The sequence below is a fragment of the Argentina anserina genome, chromosome 7 (assembly GCF_933775445.1).
Source record: "Argentina anserina chromosome 7, drPotAnse1.1, whole genome shotgun sequence".
Taxonomy (NCBI): domain Eukaryota; kingdom Viridiplantae; phylum Streptophyta; class Magnoliopsida; order Rosales; family Rosaceae; genus Argentina; species Argentina anserina.
Window position 1 is genome coordinate 20,029,556 of NC_065878.1, and position 12,582 is coordinate 20,042,137.

At 36.3% G+C, this 12,582-nt stretch overlaps 1 protein-coding gene across 1 annotated transcript; it reads right to left on the reverse strand.

Annotated features, from left to right (window-relative positions):
- Positions 1-540: 540 nt before the first annotated feature.
- LOC126802091 (putative serine/threonine-protein kinase-like protein CCR3) lies at positions 541-3,256 on the reverse strand. The gene has a single exon (XM_050529634.1). It carries the CDS (start codon positions 3,115-3,117, stop codon positions 748-750), a length of 2,370 nt encoding a protein of 789 aa, XP_050385591.1. The 5' UTR covers positions 3,118-3,256; the 3' UTR covers positions 541-747.
- Between the last annotated feature and the right edge of the window lie 9,326 nt (positions 3,257-12,582).

Sequence of the window (12,582 nt, forward strand, 5' to 3'; positions counted from 1 at the left end):
CATCTAATTGAGAAAATTGCGACGAAATTTCATGAAGACACCTATAAAAACATGATTGTCCAAACTTGTTATTGTTTTGTTGGGTTGATCGTACTATTCTATTTTTAGTTCCCTCTATTATTTGGTGTTCTTAGATTTCAAAGTCAAAGACTGCAACTCGGTTGCTTCTTTTTCCTTGCTGGACCATGCTGACCCATTGGTTTGGGGATTGAAAAAGTTCCATCAATCGGGGGCTCTCTCAAAGCAGCACAAAGCACATTTATGGTTTTACAAAACTGGAAAGCGACACTAGTGTTCACAATCTTTGACCCTTTCCCGCTTCATACTTCGCCAGACAACCGTGTCTTGCACATTTGTGTGAATTGGACAATCATCATGGTCAAGATTTCACATTTCTTTGCACCCAAGCATGTCGTTTTCATGTACTCATCCGAAACATTCAAGAACAACGTTACTCTCGCTCTCGGTTTGTCATTTTAATAGGCTAGCATTTAGGGGAATTAAAAAGCATGGAAATGATGAAGAGAAATTTCACCCCAATGGACAACCAACACTGCAATTCATGTTGTTTAAGGTGTCATTGCACAGGAAATCCTACACTACAGCTCAATGTTAGACGGGAACTCTACTCTTTACACCCCAAACCCAAAAGGTGCCATTTCAATAACATGAATAAATAAAAATGACTGAACAAAAGAATTACTGTGTCTGGCTACTTGGTTTTGGGGAAGGACGTTGCTCAGGCAGCTATTTGGTAGAGACGATTGAGCCACTAGATATGCTGCCACCAGGGCTTTCCTCGCAGAGAGTTAAAGCTCGCTCTAAATTGGCCACAATGTCAGTCATGGTTGGTCTATCTTTACCTTCCAAGTTCACACAATGCATTGCAGTATACGCCACCAACTCAACCGCCTCTGCTTCATTGATTTCCGGAGGTCCTACCCTCGGATCCAAAACCTTCTCTAACTCTCCGGTCATGATCAGCGGCACAGTGTAGTCCACAACACTGGTGGGTGTTCCTCCGTCTTCACTGTTCCTAAAGATTGCTCTTTTTCCTGTCAACAGCTCTAACAATACCACTCCAAGCCCATACACATCACTCTTTGCTGTTAATAAGTTTAAACCATAGTACTCTGGATCAATGTAGCCAACAGTTCCAGCTGCCTTCATTGGTCTATATTCACTGTCATGTTCCGGACCTAATAGTGATAATCCAAAATCTGATACTCTTCCAGTCCAATTTCCGTCTATCAAAATATTGGAGGACTTTATATCTCTGTGAATAATAGGAGGTACAGCATAGTTGTGGAGATACTCAATGCCTCGTGCAGCATCTAGAGCCACTTTGATCCTCATTTTCCAAGAATTAATCGAACTACTATTCTTCTCAACATTGTTCTTGTCATGTAAATGATCATAGAGCGCCCCATTCTTCATATACTCATAGACCAACAGCCTCTCCTCCTTCTCCTCACAATATCCAACAAGCCTAACCAAATGCTTATGATGAAGCCTCGACAAGAATGCCAACTCTGAATCAAAAGCACTCTCTTTCTCCTGATACTTCTTCATCTTGGTTGCTGTTTCCCCTCTCTTAATAGCTACCTCGCGCCCGTCATCTAATTTCCCTCTGTACACCACCCCAAAGCTCCCTGCTCCAATCTTGTTCTCCAATGCAAAACCATTCGTAGCAGCAGCAAGCTCAGCAAATGAAAACTCCTCCGCCCTCTCTGTGTGCTTCGACGAAGTCCCACTCCTCTGCCGCCTCATGATCCTCGAGCCCTGCCTTCTAATGGTGGCGGACCTCGAAGGAGGGCTGCTATTCGATATGTTCCCATTGTTGGAACTACCACCTCTAGTAATAGTAGGCTGAACTGAATTATGAACTTTCTTGTGCCCAAAACAACCACCCCTCCACAAACAATAAATCACACTACAAATCCCCGAAAACCCTCCTACAGAACCCACAATGCAGAACACTAACAACCCCGTCTTCAAAGGTTTGGATGGAGAATCCGGTGGCGGTGAAACCGCCGGAGACGGAGGCAACAATGGCACCAAAATCTTCGGCGGACAATGATTACAAATCTCCCCAGAACCATAACAGAGCTTTTCAGATTGAGGATAGATACCACATTCACTACAAGAAGAAGACTGTACACAACGACCAGGAAGAATCTCCGGCAACCCGAGCTCAGCTTCAACCTCTGAACTAGGCCAACCAACACCCCAACATATAATTGAAAAGTTACTAGTAGTTAATCCACAAGTGAAGTTAGACCCTGAAACAATCACCTGAAACGACGTCGCAGCAGTCACATTAGACTCAAACTCTCCTCCTCCGCCGCCCCAGCAGACCACAGACTGATTTGAAGCCCTGATCGCACAGCTGTGTTTATCTCCGAGAGCCAAACTGGTGTAAATTCCCGGCGGTGCATTTAATTGACCAGAGTCGTTGTTGCCTCTGCAGACTATTGACCCGGTACTGTTGACTCCACACACGTGATTAGCACCTGCTTCAATGCTCGCCATGGCCGTTGCTCCGAACCCAGTTTCAATCTCGGCGGCCATAGAAGCACTGGTCCCCCAGCACCGGACTCTTGAACCGTTCGTCGAGATTCCGCAAGAGAAGCCCGACCCAGATGAGACGGACCCGAATTGGCCCGACTCAGATGGAAGTTTGAATGTTCTTGTATCTCCCCGCCAGCATTTCACGGCGCCGGCGCCGGACACGGTGGCGCAGATATGGTCTTCTCCGGCGGATATGTTATCCAGTACACCAGTTTCGTTAAAGTAGACTCTTTTGGAGAGAAAGGTTGAGTCTTGGGAGACGAGATTGTCGTAACAGAGGAGGGCGTAGCCGCCGGAGCGGAGGCCGCAGAGGGAGGTCCGGCCGCCGGAGATGGACGAGAAGGAGATGTTGGGCTCGACGTTGATGGTTTGGCCTCGCCGGTAGCAGACTATACGCTGCGTGGGCTGGCCGGAGACCAGGCCGCAGACGGCGCCGGAGGCGGAGATGACGGCGAGAGTGGCGCCGGAGCCGAGTGCATGGGAGAATGGGACGGTGGAGAAAATGGTGAAGAGGGAAATGAGAACGGAGAAGGGTAGTTTCGTCATGTACAAATATTGGGATTGACGGCATCAGTGGTGGGGTTAAGTCGTCTGGTTTGTTTCATTGGAGAAGAAGAAGAAGAAGAAGGTCTAGAGATTTTGGGGGCAGAGAGAATTTTTCAGGTTCAGAAAAGTGGTGCTAGTAGTAAATAGAGTAACAGGGCTTCTTTTCTTAACTTAGGCAGCGTTTATATATTGATTCGTTGATCATTCTTCTACCCTTGATTGACTTTCCCTTTTTGGTGTTTAAAAAACAATAAGCTTTTTTATTTCCTGAAAGAGAAAATAATAAGCTTTGTATGGAGGAAAAGAAAACTTGAGGCAAGTAGAATTCTAGATATCTCTGAATTATTGAAGAAGATATCGAGTGTTATGGAAGTGTAAAGTATGATAATGAAGGTGGAATACGAGCATGGTTATGAGATTTTCATGTTCATTTAAAGACATTGTGAAGTAGAGATTTATGAGTTTTGATTTGAAGAGATAAAGAAAAGTTGAACTGTTGTTCCAATAATTTTGCATATGATTAGTACGCGTTTAGGATATACGAATAGTTAAGAGGTAGATTACGTTTTGTTGGAAGTGTAATTGCTTGTAATATTGAAGAAGTAAAGATGCAACGGCCATTATCATGTAGTTTCATGAAATTTATTGAAATTGTAAACACGATATGCTATTGAATTATTCTCTAAATGTATCTCTATCGGTTATTTGTACGTGTGACAATTATCAGAATATACAAATATTTAATATATAGATAAGTTTTGTTGGAATCATGATTACATGTATGATGACAAAAGACATGGAAATGTAGATGAAAAACACATTGTTATTTAATTTTGATTTCGACACAAAAGAAACGCAATATTCAATTGATAAAATAAAGTTTGTTGTCTTATAAGTAAAAATTTTGAAGAGAAAACGTGATAAGTTTAATAATTAAAAAGTGAATTTGAAAAGTAAATACAACTTTAGACGTGAGATGACATATAATTTATTGTCGTTTTACCGGATAATGTTTACATAAAAGAGTACAGACCATATGATAACCAACATAAAACCAAAGTGTTTTTGATGATAATTACAATTCTTGATTCTCTAAATTTGAATTTAAATGTGATCGCTAACATGTAAAGTCCATTGTCATTTACAAAACCAGAATTCATGTACAACCTAAAGAAGAGTATTAAGCATGTTGTAAAGCAACATAGCCAAAAAATCAAATTTGTCGACCACCCAAATTTTGCCCACTCATATCCATTCTCATAAATCTACGACACGTGTATTTTTATTTAATTATGATTAAGTGATAATAGTTTATAACAATAAAATTATATTTTCTTTATATTCAAGTAAAAATTACAATATATTATAATTTATTATTATAATTTTATATTAATAATTATGATTAAAACATAATTAAATAAGAAGAATAAAAAAACACGTGTTATAGATTTAGAAGTATGTGTATTTGTTTCTCCATATCCAACAGAAAACCAAAGATGACCAAATAGTAGCTTCAAGAAGCACAACACGTCAACACGTGTGTGAAGAACGAAAATAAATGTGGCTAGGCTCCTCAGAGGTCCAAGCACGAGGGCATCCATTTCTGCAAAACCATGGATTTCATTTTGATTATCGAGATCTTTGGTAGGAAAAGAAAATACATATTGAGATCCTTTAATGTTTCTGGCTTAGGAGAAAAAGAGCAAGATACGTCAAAGCAAAAAGGTCAATAATCGTGATGAAGATAAATCTTCAGTGCGTGGCGTATAAATACACTATTCATTTGGTATTCAAACACCTATAATTAGCATAATTGGATTGTAGTGCTTTTAGTAATGTGTCAATTAACGTTAATTGGATAGAGGAAAGATAAAGAAAATTATTAAACTGGGTCTTTTTTCGTGGCTTGAAATTCTGTAGTTTTCTTTTTGTTTTGAATATAGTTAAACAAGTTCGATAGAGCCCTCTAGAAGGGGTGAGCAGCATTCTGCAAATTTCACGAGTCAGGGATTGTCTTTTTAATCCTAGTTGACTAAATAATTCAAAATCATTTTCCATCCTAATGAAATTTTCATTAATCCTAGTTTACTAAATTAATTCTGTTGATCTGGAGCCTGCTCCTTACATTTAGTTTTTTTGTTTTTGTTTTATGGGCCTTTTAGGTCTCTATTGTAACAAAAATAAATAAATAAATAATTTTGTTGATCAATACTGTATATAATAAGTAACTCACTGTCCTTTGAGTTTGAGGATGAGCTTTGTTCCTTTTATGAGCATTTAATCTCGCCTCATCACTTTGGTTAATAGTTAATACGCACACAAAATTCAGACCAAACAAATTCTACATTGGAAAGCTTTATTCTTATATGATATGAAAACAAGCACAATGTATTCAACTCATTTCCATATCATCTATAATCTATAGTTTTGTGATGTTATCTATCCTCAGAAATGGATGATATTGTTGTTGTGACCTAAGAAGTGTGCATATTATGTGGACGTCTTCCATGAATGGAGGACAGTAGTGAGGTAGCTAGTCCAACTGGCGAAATTAGATAATGTGTCACTTCGAATATGTAACAAAGGTAATGAAAACAAATATATAATTCAACTGAACATTACGAATTGCACTGTTCTTTAGAATCTCTGACGGCCCATGCCATTGCCATTCAAGACTTCTATTAACATCACGACGTTTAACGAGTAAAAGAAAACTGAAAATAGATGGTCTCTGATAAAAATAAAATAGAAGAAAAAAAAAACAATGAATCAAGGATAATACTGTAGTAATGTACACAAGTACGTGGATCATATATCTAACGTAATTATCATCTTCAAATACAATATTACAAACCTTCTCCTAAACTATACAAATGGGTTCAGAATGAAATCTCAATCATACAAACATAATGATACAAAGTTGGCCTTTCTCTGCAAGGCACTGAAACTTGTGTCCAGAAAACATGGAAATGATACATTATTATTGAGGACAATTATGAAAACGTGATGCATTCAAAGTTATGGGCAATAGTCAATTACTAAATTTGAGAATAAATTAATTTCAGAATGAATGAAAGAGGAACAAGAAGGGTAGCCTTTGCCTTTTGTAGCTCATTGACAGACAAGCTTGGGCTACAGACTTAGTTGTAAAAGGGCTTCCTATCCTGAATTCCTGATAAGATGATTAGTGCTTCATTAACATAAAGAGCTGTGGCTCCTCTTTACAGTAAGACCATTTCCCCTTGCCTCAAGTAATATAGACATCATAGATTCATAGGGTAGCAGTGAGAGTTTGGCAAGAAGTGAAAACTACAAAGAGGAATTCATATCTGCGCGCCAATAATACTTGGATATATATCAACAAAGGGTTCCTTGTTCATTGATTAACATCAAGAGTTGTGGTTTATTTACTGCCCAATAAGACCCTTTCTGCCATTTCTTCTATGATTGATGATCTGAGTGGTACCTTATGGCCTCCAGCGGTTTGTAACTTCGTATTCGTGCCTTGAATTAGTAATCTGTTTCTTTGTTCCGTAAAAGGACACCAATACTCAGTAGAATCAGAAGAATCGGGCTGTTGATGATGCACGAATGAAGATCCCATACTTTAATCACCTATAACTTATTGCCAATCGTATTGGCAATAGAACCTGAAATAAATCAGTGCACTTCTGCAAATGGCATGGAGTTACTTGTGGCACTCTTGTGACTCCCTTGAACCTAAGAAGCCATAATCTGCATATAACCATATCATCACCTTACATCGGCTAGCTACCTCTCTTCTCTAAGGTTCATCAACCTTGGAATTAACAACTTCTCTGACCAGATTCAACAGCAAGTTGATCATTTGTTCCATCTGCTGCGTCTGAGTCACAGAAACAGAATGTTAAAGGAAGGATTATATTCTAGTCAACCTGACTTTCTTTCAAAGCATCAGGAAACCTTCTAACCAGCAAAATGTCGCCAGGGATTGGCTCACAGGTGAGGCTTGTGCTTCTTGATCTTGTGAGAGAAACAAGCTGACAGAAGGCATCACTAACTATGGATGGTGAAATTTTTGCATATTTAAATCTTATTATTTGGTGATACACTGTTCATCGGCTTATGAACAGTGCCGGCTTGGCTCACTTGGAAATTACAAATTCACCATTAGCCTAAGTATTAAGCCCTCCACGCGTCAAGCTTCTTTCCAAATTCCAGCAGCTTCTCGCCGCTTCCTTCTCGACCTTCTGCATCCGAAGACCAAGATCACCTCCTCGCCTCTGATACCAAGATTTCTTTCTACTTCTCATCTTTGTATTATCACAGGTGAAAAGGACAAGCTGTAAGCATACATGTATTTTTCCTTTTCGGTCTGTTCTATTTCTGATAGAGAGGGAGAGAAAGTGAGGGAGTTGCAAATGATAAGTTATGGGTTCTGGGCTTTACTAATGCTTTTACTTTAGATCTCCATTTGCGTCTCTCTCCCTTCTCTCGACGTCTTTCTCCTCTCAAAAAACCCTTTCATTTGTTTGGTGATTATAGATTGAATTTCAGTGCATACCCATTTGGTCAACTCATGAGTTTCACTGATGAATTATGGGCATGATAAATTCCGGGTTTTCATTTTCAGTTGTTATTTTGTGATGGTCATCATTTGCATTTGTTTTCATTACTGTGTATTGCTTTGATCTACAGAGATGACAGGGAATTTGCATGATTAACCCAAAAGCCACTTCCAAAGATTTTTCTCAGTAAAGCTCTCTGTGACGCTTATAGTAAGAACATTCTTCTCAGTCTTCTTCTTTTCAGCTTCTCTTCAACTCTAGGTTTGTCTTTAATTAGTGGTTTATGTGATCTTTTTTTAGGCCTAATTATTGAGAGTTTGGATTTTGGTTAGTTTTCAGCTGATATGTACAACTCAGTTTTTCATGAACTAGAAAATTGGAAATTGCATACAAATAACAAGGCTATCTTAACTAGATCTAACAAATAGAACTAATTAACTATAATGGTGCAATTAATTTGCATTTTAGTTTCTGTTGCACTATTCCAAGAGCCCGTATTTCATTGGATTCAATTGGTTCTTCTACCTTTTTTTTTCTCGCTTCTATGCGATGTATTTAGGGATGAAAAAAATGAGAGTTGCCTTTTGTTGTTTAAATATATAAGATAGGTTAGACACTTAGAGTTCTTCAATAATGAGTCTGTTAAACAAATTGATAATTTTGTGTTGATTGGTTCTTGAACGGCTACCTCTGTTTCTTGGTGAGTTGCTCAATATTTATAGTTGTTGATATAGGCATTGTGGGCATTGAATTGTTAATTTTCTGCTTCGGTTTGGGTTTTCAGTAAGGGAGACAATGTTAGGATTACTTTTTAGGAATGAATAAGGAATTGTATGTTTATCAATGTTCTGCCATTATCTTTATCTTAAGAACTGGTATGCTAATAGTTATTACTGTTTACAGAGCTCTTTGGGTATTATTATTCTTTCTCATTGGTTCTGCATTTCCCAATTCATGTACTCAGGTTCAAATTGTATATTGTTTACAAGGAAGCCTTTGAGTTCTTTGAAACTTATTGAGTTTATGTCAGTTAATAGTCTTTTGATAAAATCATGTACATTCTGTTATTAGGCTTTGAACAAGTTGTCTGATTAAGAGTGTTTCTATCAAATGGTTTTTCATTACTATATGTTGCTCAATTCCATTGCTAATTGTTAGTTCATTAGTTTATGTGCTTATTTGTATTTGCATCATTATTAGTTAATTAGAGACATTCCTAATAAATTTATAAAAAAATGGAGCAAGAACAAATCAGTACTAGATTTAAAGACATTATACATGGAACAAAGGCAAATATTTGGACTATATCGTCTTAATGAGATATCAGTTTTTTATATCATATTATATATATTTGGTTTACAGGTATGGCTCCTGAAAAACGACAGTCTGCAAGAATGAAATTTTTCCAAGAATACACTTTTACGAATGAACATGCTGCTGCACAACAACTTGGAGAGGCAGTAGACAATGTCGTAACAGGTGTGATGAATTAAGTTAACCGGATTTTTTTGTCCTTAATTTGGTTTGATTTTCCTTAGTTCTACCAACAGCCAGGTAGATATTATTTAGTTCTGACAGTGTTATTAAATATAGAATTAATCACAGTTGTAATTTATATGCATTCATCTTTTATGTATTTTTTATTTCAACTGCTATTGCATTCTTCTAAAACAATTTGGAATGATTGTTTATGTTGTAGATATGCAACCTCAAAGCAAACTTGATACTAAAAAAAGACGGCTACAAATGTCAGGAAATGAGGAAAATTTAGTCGGTGCAGGAATTCAACATAGCCTTCCAAATTCATGTTTGACAGGAACTGAACATGTCTCAAGCCATGTAAATATGTCAAATGATGATGAAAACATAACAGGTATCCATTAATGCCTATTACATATCTACATTCAAAACATTTCAATTACTTTTGAAATTCATTTTAATAGTATAACAACATATATACTGATATGTATGTTTACATTTGCATCAATTGCAGTTAGAAATGTATTCGGCAATCTTTCTCCATATGGTCAAGCTTATTATCAAAAAAGCAAACAAGGTTAGACGTCTATCCCATGATGACTAATTAATTAATGTGACATATCAAATTAAAATATAGTTAATAGTATTCCAATTTCACAATTAATTTCTAACTTTGTAGAAGCCATCGCTCTTTTCTTTCCTATAAGACAATAAAAACTCATCAATTAGTTCATGACTGAAATTTTAAAATCACTTTAAAATTTTGTGATCAATTTTAAGGTCGATAACCATATGTAACTCTACTTTTTTATAACATTAGAATAAAATCAAATATAAACATAAATATACAAACCAAACTACACTACATCTAAGTATTTGAACTAGCAATGTTCAAATACAGTATCAATGCTTATAATAACACTCTTCCACTTATATCTAAAATATATACCAATAAAAAATGAACCCACTGTCATTTTCTGCATATCAAACCAGATCGCTTACAATAGAAAATCAGTTAGGCAATGTATTTAGCAAAGTAATACACACTGTTATCTATATCGCAGGCGCTATTGTTAACTACAAGGATTTTGGTGATAATGCCTTAGAATGTGCTTATTGCAATGCATATTATTGGGAGAATGAAAAGACTACACGAGGAGTGTACACTGGTTGTTGTCAACAAGGACAAGTGAAATTGCCAACACCATTTCCGACTCCACCATTTCTCGAACATCTATTAAATCCAAAAAATGGTCCCAAAAGTATACTTTTTCGAGAAAATATACGTGTGTACAACTCCATGTTCTGTTTCACTTCAATGGGTGCAAAAGTTGATTATAAGATTAATGATGGATCTGCTCCTTATGTTTTCAAAATATGTGGACAAGTGCATCACTTAATGGGATCTGTATTACCTTCCGATGGTGAATCGCCTAAATTCGCACAACTATACGTTTATGATACACATAATGAAATTTCAAATCGTATCAATGCTATTGATCCATCTCATAAAAATCCAAAAATAGATCCAGATATTGTGAAAGGGCTAATACAAATGTTTGATCAAACCAATGAACTAACAAAAAAATTTCGATCTGTTAGAGACAAATTTGAAAATGATTCATTACCTTCATTGAGTATGACAATGATAGATAGACAACCATTTGATAGCAAACAATACGAAAAACCCACATACGATCAACTAGCGGGTTTGGTTGTTGGTGATATAGGAGAATTTAATTCCAATAAAGATATTATTGTCCAATCTTATGACAACTACCTACAACGAATTTCAAAAATTCATCCAAAATACATGTCATTACAGTATCCAATACTATTTCCATATGGTGAAGATGGATTTAAAATTAATTTGAAATTTCAAACAACTTCTACGAATAAAAATAATAAGAGAAAAAATATGTCAATGCGCAGTTTTGTTGCATACCAAATTCATGATAGAAGTAACGAATCAAGTACTTTACTAAAGGGCGGAAGACTATTCCAACAATATTTAGTTGATGCTTACGCAACTGTGGAAGAAAGTAAATTGGATTATATTAGAACTCATCAGGGTGACTATAGAATTGAAAAATGCAAAGATATTTTTACTGCATCCTCATCTGGAATTACTGAGAGTCGTGATATAGGACAAAAGATTTACCTTCCAAGTTCTCATACTGGTGGTCCTCGGGATATGATTAATAATTACCATGATGCAATGGCAATTTGCAGACATTACGGTAATCCAGATCTATTTATAACTTTTACTTGCAACGTGAAATGGCCGGAGATCACAAGATTTTTTCAAAACAATCATATGTGTAAACCAGAAGATAGGCCTGATATAACTTCAAGAATTTTCCAAATTAAGTTAAAAGATATGATTACATACATTAAATCTGGAGAACCTTTTGGAGAAGTGGAGGCGCACGTATGCACAATTGAATTTCAGAAAAGAGGATTACCACATGCTCACATGTTGTTTTGGTTGAAAAAAAACTATAAATGTTATACTCCAACTGATGTAGATTCTATAATTTCAGCTGAACTACCTAATAAAAATGTTGATCCTGAACTCTTCAAAATTGTTAGTCAGTTTATGATTCATGGCCCTTGCGGACCAACAAATTCAAAAGCTCCTTGCATGAGAGATGGAAAATGTTCTAAATCTTTTCCTCGACCATTTAATGCCAATACAACCTTTGAGAGAATTGAACCACCGATTTACAAGAGACGCAAAGATGATACAAAATACGTGATAAAACATGGAGTTCATCTTGGAAATAATTTTATTGTGCCTTATAATTCTAAATTATTATTGAGATACAAAGCTCACATTAATGTTGAATTATGCTCTCAATCCATGTTAGTAAAATATTTGTTTAAATATATCAACAAAGGTCCAGATCGAGCTAGAATTTTATTAAATGAAGATAAACATGATGAGATCCAAACATATCTTAATTGTCGTTATCTAAGTCCACATGAATCTGCATGGAGATTGTTTGACTATACAATTCACGAAAGATATCCTGCAGTTCAATATTTGGTTGTCCACCTGCCTTCAGAACACAACGTTGTTTTTAGTGAAAAAAAAACCATTGAATCTGTCATAAAGTATCAAGCCACTGATGACACTACACTAACGGGCTGGTTTAAAGTTAATAGAACTAATAATGAAGCAAGAAACTTAACTTATACCGAATTTCCTACCAAATTTGTGTGGGATTCACAAAAGAAATTATGGACGCCAAGACAAAAATACAAAACTATTGGACGAATGGCTCATGTTCATCCAAGAAGAGGTGAAACATATTACATGAGAATATTATTGGCGATTCAAAAGGGTTGTAAGAGCTTTGACTCCATAAAAACAGTCAATGGAACTACATACTCTACTTATCAAGAAGCATGTCGAGTTCTTGGTTTAATTGGAGAT

What these genes read in the sequence shown, in the direction of transcription:
- LOC126802091 (XM_050529634.1), bottom strand. Translation starts at nt 3,117, where the DNA reads ATGACGAAACTACCCTTCTCCGTTCTCATTTCCCTCTTCACCATTTTC.